The sequence below is a fragment of the Patagioenas fasciata genome, chromosome 1, assembly GCF_037038585.1.
Source record: "Patagioenas fasciata isolate bPatFas1 chromosome 1, bPatFas1.hap1, whole genome shotgun sequence".
NCBI lineage: Eukaryota > Metazoa > Chordata > Aves > Columbiformes > Columbidae > Patagioenas > Patagioenas fasciata.
The window spans coordinates 134,372,722-134,394,193 of NC_092520.1; the positions used below are offsets into that span (position 1 = coordinate 134,372,722).

General features: G+C 38.9%; 1 protein-coding gene across 5 annotated transcripts in view; it reads right to left on the bottom strand.

Annotated features, from left to right (window-relative positions):
* Positions 1 to 877: 877 nt before the first annotated feature.
* The window catches only part of RERG (RAS like estrogen regulated growth inhibitor), a 107,887-nt gene continuing 87,292 nt past the window's right edge, over positions 878 to 21,472 (bottom strand). For all 5 annotated transcript variants that reach the window (XM_065847656.2, XM_071815511.1, XM_071815514.1 and 2 more), the window contains 3 exons: positions 19,682 to 19,738; positions 5,469 to 5,542; positions 878 to 4,779 (listed from right to left, as the gene is read on the bottom strand). In XM_065847656.2, coding sequence (XP_065703728.1) covers positions 4,372 to 4,779; positions 5,469 to 5,542; positions 19,682 to 19,738 — 539 coding nt within the window. In that variant the 3' untranslated portion in view covers positions 878 to 4,371. The remainder of the gene's footprint in view (positions 4,780 to 5,468; positions 5,543 to 19,681; positions 19,739 to 21,472) is intronic.

The window sequence follows — 21,472 nt, forward strand, 5'->3', positions numbered from 1 at the left end:
CAAGTTATAGTACAGCTTGACATAACTCAAGGCTCCTTTGCAATGCTATAGAGGCAGCGACTGGAAAGATATCTTACCTAGTTTTGGAAGGTTTCACCTCACAGCACAGACCCTGCATCCAGACTTCATGCGGTGGTCTGGACAGGTGGCATTCTTATACCCTTACTCTAGCCCTAATCCCTAACCCTAACCCCCGCTGCCATTCAGCTGCTTATGCTCATGCTTTGGGTTACTCAGTTGGCCCATGTTTGGAGGAAGAGAGTGGATTACAGCTGGTTCCCCTCTTCTGCGATGGAACTTCCTCTGCTACAGCTTAATACCCACACTATATGTGATTGAATACCACTGACATAACGTACCTTAAATAAGGCACATATAATGTACCTTCTCTTCAGACAGCACTGCATTGTATTTAGCCTTGGAAAATGAGCTGAGCTGTCAGCATGAAAAAGTGCTGCTGTCAAAATAACTTGCATAGATCTCCTGAACCTTTTAGCCCAAGATTTTTCCTGAGAAGCTTGGGATAAAGATCCTTGTTATTTAGGTAGCAGGACAGAGTTTGGGTGGAGGGTTTCACTGAGGTCACTTTTTTTTAATAACCCTGGCACTGTAGCTTTTCTGATCAGCCTTGAAATAGTTAGCAAGGACATTCGGTTCTGTACTTCACAGTAGATGCTGCCTGACCTCTCGATTCTGGACCTAGCAGCCAAGTCAGTTCAAATAAACTGTTCCAAATGCAGAAGTGCTAATTCAGGCAAAATTCACTGTTTGTTTTCTTTAGGTAAAGATTAAATCAAAACTGAATCAGGACTTTTGCAATTGGCACCTTAAAAGCTGAAAGAGACAATTAATAGAAGATCAATGAATAAGAGTGCAGTACAGAGAGCACAATTTTTTTATTTTTATTTTTTTCTTAGATATTATCTACAAGCACAAGCTTTCATATTTTTAATGTAAAAATGCATACAGATCATAATATATATAAAAATCAACTAGCTTTGTAGCAAACTGCCAGATGCAACTATCCCCAGGTTTGGGGACAACTTGTCTGGATCCAAGTGCAAACCCAGAGGCTGATCTTCACTTCTATCTGTGGTTGCACTGAACCCCCAGATATGAAGATTCTCAAACTTCTAGGGAAGTCTTGGTTCCCGATCCAGGTCTTGCAGCATGGGCATGACTAACTCTTCATCAATTGAAGATAAATATTTAAAAACTTCATAAATGACAATCAACTTGTTGCAGGTAACAAGTATCCATTTAACCTGTCCTCCCCCTTCTTGTTTATCATCCTTTCCATCCTCTCTCTGCAAAAACGATAACGGGCAGAGGAGAGGAATTTAATGTTAGCATCATCTATGTACATTTACATAGCAGCAGTAGAAACAGAATTTAAACTGTTGATGTCTGCTGCAGAAAGGCTACTATATGTGGGTTCATGGTACATTTGGCCTTCTCAATGCTTGGGCACTTTCTTGGCTCAATTTATACATTGTAGAAATATGACACATTTGTAGCATAGCCAATAATATGTTGCAACATTGTGAGCAACAGTAAATCAGACTGCATTTAATAATATGTATAAACAGATTATAATATACTATATTATAAATGGCTTGACAAGCAGCCCATTAAACCAAGGAAAAAATAATGAGCAATTAAGTAAAGAAATTTCTGTTTGTGTGAGAGGAACGGTCACAAAATATCATCCTCCTTTTGGACTGAGTGTTTATCATGTTTGACAACTTCCAAATTTAGTCTTTGCAAAGGAATGTTACTATTTTTCTTAGAGGTTCTTCACGTAACAAGTCATGTCTACACAGTGGAACATTTTCTTTCACCAGGATTTTATAACTTCTCCATGCAGACATTATAAAAGATTATATAATTTGCTGAGATTCTTTTGGAAAGTATTTGGGCCATAACTTAGCCTCTCCTTAATTTCAACTCACCAAATATGAATATTTTTTTTAATTTTCTCTTGTAATTCATATATCACCTTTCTGTATTTTAAATACAACATTACTCTGAAACCCAAGAAAGGTTTTCAGAGAAAAGAACTGCTGAAGTTGTCTTAGGGAGGGATAAACCAATAGAACGCTGACATAAAGACTCACCTTATCAGCTCTGTCGCCATGGAATTGCAGGTAAGAATTTTGTTTACTTCAGATTCATGCAATAGCACTGACTTGTAAGATAACTGAATGGCTTAGTGAAATGCTCACTCTGGCTTCTAACATACAAACATACATGTTTGCAAGTTCAGACCTTCCTCTTATGAGTACTGATGTTTAAACAGGCACTAGCTCTTTCTTTTACACTTGTATTGATTCTGAATTACTAAAAGGACTAAAAATGGCAAAACTTCTCTTATTTTTGTTTTTAACAAAAGTTAGAGATATGATCAATAGCTGGGGAACAGGTGCGTCATGGAGACAGTGATGTCACTTTTTGCAAGAACCTCCTGCTCGGAAGCACATGGTGAAGTTTCTGTTGCGGTGTGTGTAGCTGGTATATGGCCACATATCCGAATATGAGGACCAAAATATAGATATTGATTCTAGAAGAATGGAATGAATTTTTGCTTCTTAGAATAGGGGAAACAGAGAAAATAAACAACAGTACAAATAAGATATACACCTGAACATGGTGTTCTTTGACGCTGGTTGGGTAAAATATACAGATGACAGACTTTAAAAAAAATTACTTTGGTAAAGTATCTTTATGCAAACCCTTTTGAAAAGTCTTGACTTGGGACTTTTCTCTTTCCACGGGAATATATAGGCTTAATTCTCTAGACAGTTCCACCTCTTATATGGCTACCTATAACTCTATAAAAAGCTGTCCAACCAGACATCTTTACTCTCCTACATCTGTGGCAATTTGTGTTTGATATCCTTTTGGTGTTACTTCCTCACAGAGGCAAATAACCATATGAAGTACTAAGCAGTGGAGAATAAAGTTGTAAGCAGTTGATACAAGATGGCTGTTCCTCAGAGACGAATACTGTTAATATTCCCATTTATTATCCCAACCTTTGGATGTAGTTCTACATGGTGCCAGTCTGAGCTGCACACCTCACAGCCCAAAGGGATGCAACACAACTGGTGGGAGATGAGCACAATCTGAATTAAAGTCTTTCAGTCTCAGTTACATAGTTAGCATACAGTTAATAAGCCAAGTAACAAGGCAAAACTTGATAGCTGGCTTAAATGAGATGCATAGGGGTGCAGACGAGAGGAGAAAAAAAACGGACACCTTTTATTGCAGGCACAAAAATCCAGTAAAATGTACTTTCAATTGAATGTGCCAGATAGAGTCACAAAAAATCTGTGCTGGTTTAAACCACAGAGTGCTTCAAGCAACATCTGCAAGTTTAAACAGCTGGAAATTATGGCCTTTTGGTATGGTAGAGGCCATTCACATCTGATTTACATTTGGACTTAGACTTCAAATACTTGCCTTTGCATGGATTCAGTTCCTCTTTGGTATAAAATAGAATAAGAGGAACTACTTGAATTAAAATAAGACCAAAACAAAAATGTAAACAAAAGCTAAAAACTACCCATAACTAAATCAATAGTAATATGGTTATTTTTTTAGTTTGATTTCCTAACACATAGACTCCCATTTCCCTAAGTACAGTACTGCACTTTCAGGGGGAAATGCTGAAATGCCACTGGACTAGATGATTATTTATTGATGAATTCTGCAGTTTCAGAGGTTCTGGAAAAGCAGCTGAACTTCAGCTCTGTTGAAATCTGTGTCTTGATGGCTAAACACTCCAATAAAAAGACCTATATTTTGTGCGTACTTCTCTAAGCACTCATAGGTTTGACAAAAATAACAACAAGGAAGGACAGTTTGGAGTAAAAGCACACAATGCGCCAATCTGGTGAAAGATGTCAAATGAAGTTTCTGGTAAAACACAGCAGCCTCTACGTGTATTCAGTCCTTGAGAACACCATTTGTCATGGTTGTTGATGGACTGAATCTTACTCTCCAACAGCTATTGAGCAGCTGGCTGGCTGGAAATGATGTTTAGGCACTACTGAGTTGCAGGGGATTGGAGCCAGCCTTGTAGAAGCAGAACGCACTGTCAGTGCCAATCCCCACAATCATCTAGTCCTTTGGAGTTTGCCTTTTTTTTTTTTCTTCCCTCCCCCATCCCCTTCCCCCACATTAGCCAGAAGCAGTGTGGCTAGATACATCTCATAACAGGAAAAAATCTGACCCCATGTTACTCAAAAAAGTGGCGTGGTTTGTCTTTTCTATTTTTTTAATTGCAAAGCTTTGATCATTTTTAATTAAATGTGCTCTGCCTGCCTTGTCACTACTCCAAGTGAATATGCTCTAAAATGCTTCTCTGGCTTAGCTGCTGATCTTCGTAAGCATCTTATTAATTGCCTGCTTGACATGGGTAGTGGAGCTTCGTCTCCGAGTCTTGCCCTGGACCATCTTTCGACGCCGTACCTCACGGCAGAGCTCATAGAAGGCCTCCATAATGTTGCCCTCTCCTGTGCAAGCAGAGCACTCATAAAAAGCACATGCTAGTTCTGTGGCCAGCTTTTCACCTTCTTCTGTGCTGACCTGCCTGGAGTGATCCAAGTCTGCTTTGTTCCCCACCAGGATCAGGGTGACATTTTTGGGTTTTTTAACTTCATCCAGCAAGTTCTTAAGTGGCAGCACTTCCTCAAAGCTGCCTCTGTCTGTGATGTCATAAACCAGCACGAAGCCTTCACCCCATCGCACATGTCCTTCTTTCTGAATAGCGTCCTCCTGTTTTGAAAAGACAGACACTAGCCTCAGGAATTTGATTAATGAAGAAGACACCAGGTCACCAAATAGACATTGGTCCTTCAAGGCCATGTACATCTGCTTTACTTGATACTTCACGCACATCCCCTTTTTTATCATGCAGCCTAAGAGATCTACTCTATCAAGGTGTCTTGGGCTGCCTGTGGGCAAGCTGGTAGCAGGCAATTGGAACAGGCTGTCTGCTCAATGATACACACCACACGAACCACATAGTACTGTGCAGCCTGAGCATCTGCCATGTTTTGAAAGGAAGGGAGACCTGCCTATGGCAAAACTGCTCTTTATTTTGGTGGGAATCGTTGACTGAGGCTGTCAAACTTCACCACTTGAACACAGAAATAGACTATGACTTCATGCATAGTAATAATGTGTTGTTGGGTTGGCCTTGAATCATGGAATAAAAATAAAATCATTTTGACCCCAGCATAAACCCTGACTTTGTTTGTTCTTCCAGTATTCAGAAACTCTAAGCAGGGTCCCTTGCAGAAGGGTCTGGATCCAGCATGCTGGGTCCAGCAGCAAGCTGATGGTGGTAGAGGATGGGGAGCTCTGCTCAGAAGCAAATCTCTGTCCCTGCCACCCACCACATTGCTGCCACCACCACACTATCTGAGCCAAGATATGGCATAATAGTACGTGTACCCACGCACCTGACCAGCTGTATCTAGTATCTCCATGGAAACCACTTCATCATCAATGGTAGCTTGGTGACGATATGTAGACTCTAAAATAAGAACACATTTTGTGAAATGTATTAAAAGAAGGTGTAGGGGTTTTTGTTTGGTTGGTTGGGGTTTTTTGTATCTTCCTTACAGCTATCCCTGCACAAGACCTGACATGTGACATACAGCTTCACTAAATTTTATTTCTTGGAGCTCTTCCAGCCATTCCGGAGCACACTCAAATCCTCCTTTCTACAATGGTCACTGTTTTACCTCTACCCATATGTCACAACTCTTTCTCTCCCATTTCTTATACCTGCAAAGAGCTGTGACTTTGGATCCTGCACTCTTTGCCCAACAAAAGGACAGAGTTTCCTGTGGCAAAGAGCTCTGCAAGGCTGCAGCCCATTTTCCACATTTACTCATAGGGAAGGCTGCCACCTATGAAACTCAAATATCACTACTCTCATAGTATCCAGCTCAAAAGTCTGTCACTGCTTAGGCTGAAATCTGACAAGTTAAAAACCAGTATGGTTTCAAATCAAGGAAAGGAACCACTAAGCTGAGGCCTTATAATATGATAAAATTACAGAACAGTTAGCTACTTTAGCAATGTCTCTTTGAAACATGCTGAAATCATTACATTCCCCTCTTCCAACAAGGGCTCAAGCAGTGATTTCCCTGTGTATGATTTATAAGGATAACCACAGTGGGCATTAAGCATTCACACTATGCTACAGGATAAAAAGAGAACGTATTTGCTGTGTCCTAGGTTCTGGAACCAAGCAACTAAAAAGAAAAGTAATGACAAAAGAGCTCATTTTATCTTAATGAGCTGATAAGTTCAATTTGATAGCATTTGACCTAAAACTTGGAAAATCATCTGTGCTAACATTCAAATTTATTACTGTTGCCAGCTCACAGATGTACTATATCAAAAGGCAAATGTGTATGCTGTAAAACTGTGGCCAGTGACTATGAACGCTCTGCATTGTCAGACACACAGTTCTTTTATTTGGTGCAAATCTCTTCTATAGGAATGAAGGATATATTTAAGAAAACTCATTTTTTGAATTTGAACTTCTGAAAGGACTCCTTTGGTGAATGTAATTTTTTGTTACATACTTAAGAATGTCACCTCTTCATAGTGATGAATGTTTCAATGCTGTCAGTGCTGTAAGCACTCTCTTCCCACACCAAAAATATCAGTTCCCTCCTGTGCCACCTTAATTGCTTTAAGTAGCCAGCTGCCTCTAATAGGGACAAATGGTCAACTTTATTAGGCAGATGGCAAGTAATCTTGCTGTAGGGTTTCAGGCAATGAAGACTAGGTTTTTTTAAAGGCTGTAAATACCTCTTCTGTTTAGTATTTTAAGGTTGTTGAAGGAGTTGCAGTTGTACTTGTACTTCTGTGATCCTGAGGTTATATCTATACATAAGAGTAAGATTTATCTAAGTCTTTCAGTGACATGTCTTATCTGCCCCTTTGGTTCACCCTCCTAGCTGCAGTAGTTTCCCCAGGGGAATGCAGAGAAGGCAGGAGCTCTAGTTTGGTGTGGAAGCTGTGGTGATAACCCTTCAACCAGTTATTTCAACAGCTAGGCTGAGACTCCCTGTGCAGCACTCGATGTCCAAGATTTTGTTTCTTCTGGGGAAGAAGAGGTGGCTCTCTAGGTGAGTAATGTTATATTAGTTCTTCCTTGTTTAGGCACTGGAATGCTTAAATACTCTCAACCATTTGGCCCTGCTGGACAAGTGGCTGCTGAGAATTGGTTCACACAGCTTGAGAAAGTGCTCACCCTACCGCATGTGCAGCTTATCTGTGAAATGTCCTTCTTAGGAGGCAGAGTGCAGCAGTCTGTACAGCTGTTCCCTGTGAAATGGGAGAATAAATCTCAAAGAGATTTCTGCTTGTTGCAGAAAAGCAGCATGATTCTTAGATGATACTTGAGTTCTCAAAATAGTATTCCGGTGGCATTTCATGCTGCAAGTTTAACTCATTTTGGTTGCTCACGTCAGAATGGAATTTGATCTTGGAAGAGTAGCACTGATTTGGGTCAGATTAGTGTAACTGTATTTTAATAAATGTGTGTCTGTTCCTGTGCTTTGGAATGTGTGGTATCTGGGTGAATTTTCATGAAGAGTATAAAACAGCTGGACATTTAAAGCCGTTTTTGGTGTCATTACAGACATGGCTTCTCCTTCAAGGGAACAGAAGCATCTGAAGAATTTGGTCATCTTACTGCTATAAGCCCTGAAGTTGTGATTTCCAGTTTGTTCACATCTATCCCACTTCCCAAATGCATTGCCTTGTTTTGAGATTTATTAATGTCATTTTCCCTGTGGCACTTTTTTTTTTTTTTTTTTGAGACATGCGGCTAGAGAGACATTAGTTGACTTGAGATACCTGCTGGGTCACTATATAAAATCATTAGCAACACAGGTGTCTGTGTCTCAGCTAAGCAACCTTGACTCCTATTGGAGTTGATGAAGTAAAATAGGTGCTGGATATAGCTCATCTGATCTCCTAGGATAAATTACACTCCAAAAGTACCTGAAAGTCTAATGTTGGTCAGATGAATCCAGGCTGTAAATATCTTATGCCTGCATCATCACAGTCAAGTAGAAAGAGTAAAGTGTAACACTTTACCAGTGGCTACCTAGATGACTAGAGGCAACTTTCTGAATTTTAGATTGTTGTTTGCACCAGGTGGCACCTATATATTATATTTATAGCTATATGGCTACTATCTCATGGAGGGAAAAGAAATCTCAGGGCTGTGTTCTGTTCTTCATAGACTCAGTGTCAAAACTGCTAACCTCAAAACAGAGTTGTGGAGCTGCTGCTGTTGACTTAGTTGTGGTGTGCCTGACACAGCTAGTGCCATGGAAATAGTCATATTTGGTGGTTTGCTCTGCTTCAGTATAAGTAGATCTGACCCTTTCTTGTTGGTTTGGGAGTGTGCTGTGCTTCTGTTTATATTCCCAATAACTAGATTAAAGGTGCTGATGACTGTGGCTTTGAAAGCTGATGTCAGATTTCAGGGTCCCACTTGGTTATAAAGCTGCAATCCTCCAGCATCCTTGCTGTGCAAAGCACTCTTGGTTCTCACAGTTCTACCATTTCAAAAATTTACATTTATTCCAGAAACATTTAGAGCTGTCAAAAGGCCTGAGAAACATGTTGGAGAGTGGTAACAGTTGGTTTGGTTTTAAGTCTACAATATATTGTTACAATAGTTCATTAATAGTAGATGGAAAAAAAATTTCACATTACCACAGCTGCTGAATAATTATGGAAATAATTATCTATTTTTTGAAGGGGAGGTGGGGAATGCTCCCCTGGGGTTCTATGTGTTGATAAGCATATTATAATACCAATCTCCCTATTCTTCTAAACAATATGATTTTTAAAAATGCAGGAAAAAAACCTACTAAAATTTTACCATGGATGTGATGTTCAGTTACACCTTGACCACATCGTAGCCTTGTGCTATGCTTATTGTAACACAGTTAATAGAGTTTTGGCCTATAAAACTTAGCTGCTCATTTATTAAACCCATTTGTCCATGACTGTCCTGATCTATTGAATATATCTATTCCAAAATATTGTATTTTCTAAAGAAAAACTATTTTCTGAGAAGTAATTGCTAGATCTTGATTTATATTTGCAGTGATGTAAAAAACTGTTTTTAGTACTTGTTTATTTTGAACAGGCAATAAATTTGGGGGCTATGTCACAACTCTGGAATGAAATATTTGCATTGTAAGGGTTTATTGCTTTTAGGAAAACACTTGTAGGTAAATCAGCTGAGATGGAGCAATGACATAAACCATTTAACATGTAAATTTAAGTAACAGATTGGTCTCTCTTGTTTGCTTTTAAGTACAGAGGGACTCAGAATTTTAGTTAATTTTTGTCAAGAAAAGTTAATAAAACAAACTTATAAAAATGCTCTAAGAAACTTGGGTCTCATGGTGGCTTTCAGCCAGTTGGATCTGTGAACTGAAAGAGATCTAGAGAAAGAGCTTTTGTGTAATAATTATAGCTGAGTTTCCAGACCAAAAACCTACAGCTAATAGGCATGAACTTCTAAGCTATGTTTTATGGCAATGCAGCAGTATTTTTAAAAGACTAAAATTTCCTGTAATTATCTCTGATTACATAATAAAAGTTTTGTTGTTTGTTTGTGTTTTTTTTTTCTTTTTTTTTTCCTTAAATAAACTCCTTGCTCATTTAGACTCCTGTAAGCTTTGACATCCATCAGGATGGCACCTGTCTCTACCACATTTGAGAACAGTGACTTTGACAGCCCATTTGTAAAACAATTTACGTCCATTACTAACCCTGGTGCTGTTTGATATGCTCTCCAGAGACTTCCTTCAGCCTGTCTTTGTGAAATCTGTCTCTCTCTGCATTTCCTTGCTGCTTCAGGAACGTTTCAGCTTTTAGAAAGCTGTAAGTTGAATGTACCTTCCTGACTTGGAAAGTTTCCCCTGCCTTCTTCCTTCCACTGCCCTAGCTGTTCTCAAAACTCAACTGAACGTATTTTTCTTGCTTGCATCTGGTTGTTGCTTACTCCATCAATTATTTACCTCACAAGAGGGTTTTTATTCTGCAACTATCTGTGGTTTTACAGTAAGCACAGTACTGTCCTTGTGTATTTAGAACATATTTCTAATCCTGATGCAGCGTATCCCCACACATTTCTCTATTAACTGATATTACAGACCTCAAAATAAGCATAGTTATTTATCAGTAATACCATCAAATGATATGCCATGCATTGTTATTGCAATCATTATTATCACATGTAAAGGAAGAAAAAATATTCAAAAGAAAGTTACAGAAAAGAAACTATTGTGACTCTGGCACCTTTGATAATTGGAATTGGACTCATCAATGTCATGTTTCTGCATGAGTAACCCCAAGACTCTGGAAATACAGAAGGAAAAGTTCCAGGAGGCTGTACAGTACCTGTGACATGCTTTATATGTATGACTACCGTATTACATGAACATTCTTGTCAAGCTACAAATTTAAACCAAAATGTGTATGAAAGAAGGTGGTATTTGTTTGCAGTGATATTTAATTAAACTCTAGGGACTCTAGCCTGCTCCACGTGCAGTCTGCTGTTGTGAATGGTGCTTTTGAAACTGATATGGTGAAGTTCGACGGAGTTTATTTTCTTACTTCATTTTTTGGCTCTTTTGGCTGCTTTCTACAAGACTATATCTGCTGTAATCAGAGTTGCAATTGCAGTACAGCAGGTATTCCCAAACTAGTCAGATTAAAGCTGAGCATTAAAAAGTCATGTGGGAGGCACTGCAGGCAGTGAGTGTGTCTCAGCTTGCTGAGCTGCTTTTAGTTGCCATTTTCAGGCCAACACAAAGCTCTCAAATATTTCTGTCTTCTATAAATCCAGGTTGGGCAGAGGGCAGAGACCCTATTAATGCTGCTAAGGAGGCACAAGGCAGAAGAGCCAGTGTATGCTCTAGGTAGTCTGCAGGCATGTGCCTTTGCACAAGTCAAGCTGCAGGGCTGTCTCTGGTCCATCCAGACAAGCAAATTCTATTAGTAGGTGATCTTAGATTAAGCTCCAGGGGCTGTGAGGACTCATGGGAGCCACAGGATGCTCTGTGGAGCACAGGGACAAATGAAAAAAAACCCCAGTCACTGCAGTATGAAATATGGAGAACAAATTCAGAAGAAATGAGGCTTCATTAGGTCTGCTTCTTAGTGAGTGGTTTGGGTTTTATCACGTTTTTGTATTCTTAATAAAGTGGGAAGGAAAATAGATGGCTAGTGCATGCATAACTCCACTAGACTATGAAGTTCTCATCTTGCTATGGAAGGATCTGTTGCATCTCCAAAATCTGCTTTTTAGGTAGAACGCATGGGAGATATAAATCTAGTCTTGAGAAAAGCATTTTCTTTCTTGCTGTGTTGGTGTTTTCAATAAATAACATTTTGATCTCCAAACAGAAATCCAAGAATACAGTTCTCTTGAAGATACCTCTAAAAATAATGGGAAGTGTGTCTATTTGTTGACTTCTGCTGCATATGATTTTTCTGCTCCTTGTGAACACTGGCTGTCTTTTGAGGAGTGGTGCTATATTTCCTTTCTTATCAGTTTTGTCCTCATCAAGCTTGTACTGAGATAGGCAGAGAAAATGTGCACAGATACCTGGGAACTGAATGAGTAAAGGCACGCTAAAAAAGTTAAAAAAACCAAAACCAACAAAGCTGAAGCAGTGGTAACTAGCAGGGGGAAAGCTTCAAGGCTTTAACTGTGTGGGGTTGTTGCTGTTTTTTAATTTTCTGATTTAAACTTTTCCATCAATGCTGAGCGGAGGCATTAGTTCCTGGTGGGAATTATGCCTGTGACAAGTTTAATTCTAAATAAACCATTTTGCACCACGTTTTTTTTTTTTTTGTTTGATTGTGGCAAGAAGTCTTTGTTAGCAAAGCTGCAAGTTTCACCTTATTTCTGCCAATATAAATGAAAACTACCCAGTGAGAGTTTTCTCACACCTAAAGCAAGCAAAGCAAAAGTCTGCTCTCCTGAAGGTGCAAAAGCAAACAGTGGAAACTTCTGCTCATCTGGAGAACATTTCAGAATATGATGAGCAAGAAAAGCAGGGGCAAAATATTTTGCAGCTGTAGCTACAGCAAGAACAGTCCGTGCCATTCCTGATATTTGCTGTCTGTTGAGCTACTGTAAAAAGGCAATCTTTTTATTACTGGCATCAGGAATATCTTTATCTTGAGACTTGTATGAAAGAAATCAAACCACATTTTCGGATAACTGCGTCCCATGTTATTTTAAGAATCTTCCTCTGCTGCTCTCAATTACAATTTCATAATTTTGAGCCTTTGTTGAGCATGTTAGAAGCCAGTGTTGGGGGATTAAGGTGCTCTAGGCCATACCACTCCATTTCCTTACAAACACCTCAGAAAAACTGGGAATGTTTTCACAGCTTATTGCCATAATACATTCCATGTAAAATCCTACTGCTGAGGAATATAGTAAAAAATGATATAGCATATTAAGTGTATATCAAGTTAAGGTTTCTACTGTTTTGAAGTGGGGAAAAATAAAAGCCCAGGAAGATACTTAACGAGGCACAATCTCAGCTATTGAGGACTGAATCTATTAAGCCCTGAGGCAGAAGGAATGAGTAATTTTGTTAATGAAAATTTAGGATGTTAATAGCTATACTCTGGCTTGAAAATAAGGCTGTTTTCCAGCAATTTATTAAGTGTCCACACATTTGTCACAGTACTCTCTGAAAACGGGTTGGCAGCCATTCCTCCTAGCCCCAAACAGTTGGTTACCATTACATCTCACTTTGGCTGAAAGCCCATGCTGGACCGCATGTGCTATTCCTAGCTTGTGCTTGGATAAGCTGAAGTTGTCAACATGGGTGTTCAGATGAAATACACAGAAGGAAAAGTTGTGGGAGATGATGGCAGAACTCTCTCCTCTTTTGCTTGCTATGTAAAATGGTTATTTCTAAAAATGAGCATGTGGATGATCTGGTCTGTAGCACTATGCCGACTGCAGTGACCTGTTGTGCAGCAGGAGGAAGAGAGGGCTAGAAGGGGAGGCTTCCCCAGGCTTTTCTCCTCCTGGGGCTGCTGGTCTGTCAACCTCCACACCCTAGGGCTGAAGGGACCATCAGTTAATGATTTATTAACACTTATTTTAGTATGGGACCATTTGTTAGAAGTTGTTTGCTGTCTGGGCAGCTTCTCTCTCAACTGTGCTGCCGGGAATTAGTATTTTTACAATAGAGGCAGGCAGTAAAGCTTCAGGAGTGCTAAGGCAAACTTGCTGAGTGAGGCACAAGTGAAGAAAATTAGAAATCTACAATATACAAAGATGTGTTTCTTCATCTTGTGATCTTCAGCAGCAAAAGCAAACCTGGGGACAGCTGAGTGAACCAGAGAGAAAAGATGGTCCTTGAGAACCTTGTATTTGGTTCTGAGGATCTGAGCTCTTTTTCATGGCTGCATTGGCACGAAGTTGGCCTAGAAAGATAGTTCTTGTATCCTTTCTTGCTAGAGTAAATTATTTTTAGTGAAGTCTTGCACAGCTATGCTGTTTCTGGTTCTCATCCGTTTTGATAGAAGCTAGTTTGGATATATTCCTACTCTGCTCTGTTGTTTATACCGATATGTATATACCAGGTTCAGAAAAGAGACTGAGGCTAGCAATATTCGCTAGGGTTGTAATGTTAATTACATTGTGTATGCTACCTGCAAGCTTCCCTTGTGAGCCCTTAATGACACTGTTTTGCTAAAATAACCCCAGCTACAAATGTGGTTATACAGGCAAAACTACACTTGTAACGTAAAAATAATCTTCCTTGCAACAAGGTTTCCAATGGGAAAAGCCTTCTTGCCAATGTAAACAGTATCTTCGCAAAGTGATTTCTGTTGTTCTTGCCACAGCAGTGAAATTTAAGCTGGTCTAAAGGAGACAAAGTTCTCTGCTCTCAGATAATTCAGGGCACTAACAGATGTATCTCTCTCAAATCTCTCTGGTGTAGCCTTCCACATGTTTCATGTCATGTTGCACAAGAACAGGGCTTTCACAAGTCTTTCATAAGTTAACAGGACAGCAATTTACACCACCTTATCTCCTATCATTGCTGCTTTACTAATACCTACACATTTTACTCATGGTGTTTTATGGACTGAATGTATGTTCAATTAGGTAGCAGTTTATGGAAACAGGGACTTTTTTTCCCCACCCAGCTGGAAAAAAGCGAACAAAAACCTGAGTGACTTAAAGAAATTGTAACATAGTTGGACTAAATACTCTTTAAAAATGTCACTATTAAATCTAGTGGTCCTGGCAAAATTATAGTTTTTCTTAAGACTCATGTTTCTTTATGGTTACCTCTGCTTCTTCAAAGTAATGAATAGTCTTTTATCTATCCCATTCAAATTAAATGAACTCCTTTCTATCTCTTTTTGCCTTCACAGATGGGCCAATCTGTCATCCACTGTTCTGCCAGTTATCTGCTCAGAGACAGTTTTCCTTTCAGAGGATTAGCAAAGTTGTATGAAATACGTGAACAGCTAGAGAAAGAAATCTAGGGGTAGTGCGAGAAAGCCAACTGACTTTTAGAAAGGTCAGCAAAAATGTTAACTCCTTGGTTACTGTTGTTTGTATAAGTAGACTTTTGTTTAAAATTCAGTCTTTGAAGGAAGGCTTGCTGTTTCTGTACACCTTTGGTATGAGTGTTTTAACTCCGTAAGTATCAGTTACTTAAAGGATTTAAAACGCTTCTATGAGATGAAGGATTTTATAAATTTGAAGCAGAGAGATTGCAGGCAACAAATCAGTGACAGACTCAAGAAAAGATCTGAGGAACCCGTCTCCTGCACTTCCTTGGGGTTCTATTTGTTTGGTTTTCTTCCCTGTACAGCAAAAAAAGGACATTTTAAGTTCCTGCACCTCAAAGCACCTGATTCTCCCAACTGTACATAAAAATGTTAATTCATAACTAATTACACAACCTAGTTCATAATCCCCTCTTCTATGAATCTTGAATATCCTGGCTCTCTTTCTAGTTAGGCAAATTGTCCTGATTATGGTAGAACAATGAATATATTCTCAGCAAAATACTGTAAAATTTATTTTAAAAAGCTTTCACTTAGCTATAGCTATGATGAATGTTCTTCTTTCATCACATGGTCCAGGACATTCTCCCTGCCTGTCATAGCTTATGGAGGCAGTTAATTTGCTGTTGCCCATGAAGTATTATTCTGCAGGCCATCAGTGCTGTCTGTCTGCTGATGTGATGGCTCTTTGGGCTTCACTCTCCTTTCCCCACCCCTTTCACCCCCTCAGCAAAAAAATAAATTGACCTGTTCCCTTGATGATTTGTATTCATCACCTCCAATTTTAAAATCAATTAAATATAACTTTGATTTTTGTTTGATGGCAAGCCACAGTATCTCTCCAGCTTTGAGGTCCGGTGAAGACACCCTAAATTCCAGGCACTGCTACTTGCTCATAGGTGAAATTGCTGAGATTCAGACTGTTATTCCTATTTACTAGCACTGAGGGGAGCAGCTACTCCCAGCAGCCTTGAAAATCACAGTGTGAAGCCCTGGGTCACTGAGGTCTGTGGGAGTCCCACAGTCAGGCCAACTAAAGGTCTTTGCACCTCCACCTTGAAAGTCATCCCCATAGAATATGTCTATCCCTGAGATGATGCTGGCTGGCAGATGTTGCGCATTTTTACACTTCCATTGTTGCAGCAGCAGCCAAGGTGGTGAAGCCCTAAGAGGTCCACTTGCAGTGGCGCTGCTGTGAGAACAGTGGCTTGCCAGCTGCAAACTCTCCCTGAGCCACACCACCTTGGTGGCAGGCAAAGTGTCAGCCTACTGCCACCCAGTTCCTGGCAAGCGCTGCTGAAACGGTACATAGGAATGCTAGTTTCCTGCTGCTTCTATGAATCTCTCAAAAGAAAGGTTTATCAGCTGAAATATAGCACGAATTTCCAGTTGTGTATTCAATCTACCACAGATGTGTTGCTTATCTTCATGAAGCACTTCTAGGCTGTGGCTTAAATGGTGCCCTAACCAGGTCAGGTATTTTTAGGCCTTCTACCACAACACTGTATTTGCTTATTAATTTGCAAATTGTGTTCTATTTAAAAAAACCAAAAACATTTATGAATTTTGGTGAAATTCATATGGTAACCTAATCCCCTTTCTCAGTACTTATTTAACTAGCTAAAGAAGACTAAGTTTAATGCCGAAATAATCTATTCACTATTTTGGAAAAAAAGCATATATATTTATTTAAAATATGCACTTCCAGCCCATTTCTACACAGAGCTCTTTCATTGAACATTCTCATTCTGTTTCATGCATGATGTAGGTGTGTGATTTACTATAAAGATTGAAAGTGGAAATTCATTCACAGAATGGTCACCGAATAACTGGGGTTGGAAGAGACCTCTAGACACCATCTATTCCAACCCACCTGCTAAAGCAGGTTCATCTACAATAGATGGCAGAAGACCACCTTGAATCACAAGATTCACCTCAATAATGCGAGGTAACCACTTAGCCAAAGGGATTAGGCACTTTAAAAAAATTAAAAAAGAAAGAAAGACACACCAAGATGTTGACAGTGACTTGCCAGTTAAGCAGAAATGATGGACAGGTCAAGGCTGGTGGTTAACATTCCTTAGAATATGACCTTTGCTGCAGTTGTTAGCCCTTGGCTTAGAAAAATAAAATAAAAAGAACAATGCTGTGTACTTTTACAAAGATGCAGCTGTCCTTCTGATGCTTGCACAGACCCAACATCATGCACAAAAGTGGCAGAACTGCAAAGGCCTGACTTCAGCAGCAGCCCTACATGCCAAAGCATGCAGGATTCAGGGATGGTCTTCCTACCAGAAAATGTTATTTTGTGGCTTGTAATTTGGCTCCTGAAGACAGAGCGGTATATCCAGATGCTGCTAAAAATATGGTCCTTCATTTCCTTCTGGCAGGTTAGAGTAGTAAAGAATATTTATAAGGTGTGTTTTTTCCTTTCCAGTGAAAATGTGCCACCCTTGAATTAAAAGAGGACAAGGTTTTATAGTCTGATGCTTAGCTTAGGATAATGTTGAATTTCCACCAGACCTTGTACAGCTTGGTGACAGCTTTCCTAAAAATAGGAATTACCTGAGGATTCCTTACATCAGCAGGCTAATGGGTGGTTGAAAACTTGACATAAGGAATAAACTATAAATATGACATTTTTGTCACAGCCCCAGTAATTTTTTCCAGAACCTCCCGTTGCTTAGTAGCTACATAGTTTGCATGTGTTTTACCCCTGCCCTTTCAAAATTATTTGACAAAACTGCTTATTCTCCCTGTAAGGAAAATGGGTCTCACTGACACAAACTTTTTATACTGGTAGAATATGTAGATATCCCTCTTGCCACCCAACTGCCAGTCCATGACTGCTAAGAAAAAAAACCCAATGCATTCCGCTAAAACTTCTCAGTAAATTTTAAGCTTGGAGATGCTAACAGGTAACTGAACACTAAATCACTGCTGCATGATCATGATAACGACAGAAATGCTTTCTTTCAAGCACTGTTTCTCAAAGCTTTTGAAGATATGGTCCCTTTCTGATTGATCTCTGAAGGTCTGAATAGTGGTTAGAATTTCAAGAGATTTTTTTTATTTTTCTTTCCAAACTTCAGAGCCTCCTTTGAATCCCATTGTGATGCATAGTTTGAAAATAGAATACTTTAAAAAACAATCTCTGATGGGCAGCTTCCACCAGAGATTATTGTGAGTAAGAAATAACTTACTGCCAAGAGTTTATTAGTTTTTTAATTTCTCAAACGTTTTCCTCTGAGCAACTTAAACCATTTAGCTTCACAATAACTGTAATACATAATTTAAGCTGCTATCCTCTAAACTAGATGAGAACATAGAATTCAGTAAGTCAGAAGAGATTTAATTTTTGTTTTATTGAGATGGGACTGTTGTCTGCATTAAAGCTTTCTGTGTTGCAAACAGAAGATTATTAGATTCTTGAGGGGCATGGTTTAATTTGCAGTTGTATTCATTTGTAAAGCAGAAACAAATGTGAAGTCTTGCACACCTAAAGGGCATGGGGCCTTCATAATGGTGCAAAAAAACACCTTGCAGCTTGCTAATATAGTTTTTGTTTAAACAAGACAACAAGGATAATTTTGCATATGCAGCATCCCTGTAAGAAATTAATGAATTTGGCCTATACTGATACAAAACACTTTATATACTTTTATTATCAAGTTCTTAAAATGATGTAATAGTGATAGAGCTGTAAAGAACTGATACTAATAATACTAATAGGACATTATAATGAATATTTCACTGCGCAGTACAAGACAGGTGACACATAATTCACTGATTAATATATTGATATTAGGCAATAAAAGAATGCTTTTGAGTTCAGGTTGATCTGAGAATTATTTTCCCAGGATGAGATTTCTGATATCTGGTGTTTCTTCATCTTAACAGAAGAAAATACATACTACTATACTGGATACTTTGCTTTGTTGAAAGGGCTGCCTGGGTTTTGCAATAAATATATTAAACTTCATCTTTTGTTTCTGCTGTGCAAGCTTGATTTGTTTTCTGCTTCTTTAGCGAGACCTCTTAGAAAAAGAGCCTTAAGAAAGAAATAGGTGTTTAACTGTATGATCTGCATTTGAGCCTCCAAAGAAAGGTTAGGAATGAGATCGCAACAGATTGCTAGAGAAAAGGAAATTTCCTGGCCCCTTAGTTCATGTGCAAATCACTGAGGTATTGAAGGTGCCTTCTGAAATGTGACTCATCTCAGACTTCTTGGCATGAGTTTTCTCTGGTGCAGGGCATTCAAGTACAGGGTGTTTCAAAAAGATGAACCCAATTTGAAATCACTGTATCTCTGCAACCATGAATCATCCATGAGTGAAACTCTTACTGCTTGAAAAGTCATGGCATAGAGTTGTGGGTTTTTTTTTTTGTTTTGTGGTTTTTGTTTTTTTTTAAAGGCTACTAAAACTTGATAACTCAGTAAAAATCATTTGTAAATTTTTGTGTAATTGTAACATGCTGCCATTGTGAAATATACTGCTTTAAAACTGGGTCCATCTTTTTCAAATGTCTTGTATATGCTAACTTAGCAAAAGCTAAGAAATTGGACTTTGGCCCAAACTTTAAAGCAAGGCCTCTAATTCAGAGCAACAGTATGACATCTCTTTCTGACAGATCTGTGTCAGCTTCTCAAAAAATTCAAGGGGAAAAAAAATAGGTACATAATTTTTTGAGATCTGTATCCCAGCCATCTTATTCTCTAGCAACTGATGTTTGGGTTACCCAAAAGCAGAAAACTGATCGCACACTAAATAATTGTCAGTGTGAAATACTAATGTAATTGCTTTCAACGGCAAAATTCCCACTGACTTCTGTGTGGGCAGAAATGTGCGTCATATATTAATTCTGCTTTCATAGTTGTTACTGCATTTCTATTCTGCCATCTTAGGTAATAATTTGTTTCAGCTTTAAATGGCTATAGAGAAGATTTTTTACAGCAAATTTGAAGGCTGACTGAGGGTTGGAATTTTAACTCTGTGAATTTCCATTACTTCAATTGTGCTATTATATACATCATTCCATGTATACAGAATAAAGTGCAACCTACCTAGCGTCGGGTCATACTCCCAGATGAACCGTTTGGTCAGGAAGCGTACAACGAGAGCTGGAGGAACAAAAAGATTCCAGGTGAGATGTGTAAGTCATCAACTCATCTGGTTTTACAAGCAAACTTCTCTGTGTGAATGGGCATATTGCAGTTCCCCTGAACTGTGAGCAGAAATCCAAGGTTGCTCATTGCAGCAGTTGAGACCTTTTCACTGTTGTGAACTACTTTACACTTTTGGAAGGGAGAAATAAGATGAAAAAAGAACCCAAAACACGTTACAGAATTAATCATTCATTCATGTAACAATGCAGGACAAAGAACACCAGGAGGTTTTCAATGGTAGTCGCGCACTTTTTTCCACTTTTTTTTTTATCACAATAGCTTGTCTTTAAAAAGCAAAACCAACCATTTTCAGTGCTATGAGCAGATGATAATTGAAAAAAATACTGTTTTGGATCCTTGAGATTTCCCATAATGAGTGGAAAAAAGCTTGGCAATTTTTTATTCAGGATGCTTTGAAGCATCTGACCTAGTGGTATTGAAAATAATGTAATTTTTGAAAACTTTCCCTTCAGATTTTAAACCTTGTAAGGTAAACATAATTGGCTAAATAGCTTCCTTCTGTATTTTGACATGCCTTCCTTGCAACAATTTACTTCCATGTTTTGCCTGCTTGTCACTTGAAGCAAACAGCTATAATATTTTAAAGCAATGGTCAACAAGTGCTATTCACGAATTTGCAGAAGTAGAAATAAAGCTTTAGATTTTTAGAGCACTGGATAACAAGTTCTCAGTTTCAGTTTCTGGGCTAAGATCTTGCTACTTACGTTCTTACATTTAATTTTTTCTACCTCTCCACTTCCTTTAAAAAGAAGTAACTTTTAAAGTCCTTGTCAGGATATTGATTATATTCTAATTTAAAACTAAGCAGCACCTTGAATTTGTGGTGGTATAAACAAAGCATTCACCATTGCCAACTATTCAAAACCCTTTCTGCATTTCCAAAACAGAGGTAGAGGTATCAGTGCAGTAGCTATGACTGCAATGATTTCAGCTATAGGAATAATTTTGCTTGTTGTCAACCCTATGAGATTGTTCTGTTTTTCTTTCAGTCGCAGACGGGACACAAAAGGTGACAGCTAAACCCAGTTCTGATCCTTTTCAAAATTAAAGCCATGAGAATCCCCCACATCCCAGATTTCTGTGCCCAAGAGTAGGACAAGGCAACACCCTGCAGAATAAAGAAAATTAATTAAGCTTTGCTTAATTGGAACCTGTTTTTTAAATACAATCAGAACATTAGTTTCCAGGAGTATTTAACTATGCCTCACACTTGAAGGTGTAACAAGCTGATCCTCAGGAAATGAGAATACTACACAAGAAGCATTTTTATATTGGTGTTATGATTTTGGAGGCAGCCTAAATGAAGGAGGTGAGAGGACAACAAGCAATAAGAATGAAAGGTTGAACTAGACCACAATTGTTGAGATGAGCCTGGGAAAAAGGAGGTACCCCTCTGCATGCTGGATGAAATGGTACAGGCACTGAGTGCTACAGAGATGAAGAAATAGAGATCACAGATATGAGCTCTGGTGAGGCAGAAAAAAAGTAGGTTGTATTCATCTCCAGTAGGGAGGCCTGTATGTAGAAATAACAAATATTCACATATGAAGCAGAAACCTGAAGAAAAGAAAGGAAGGGTGGGAAGTGGCTGCCACATGCAGGACCAGATGGCAATTAGTCTCCCTTGCTAGTAGGTCTCAGTGGGGAGCACAGCAAGCCCAGTGAGTC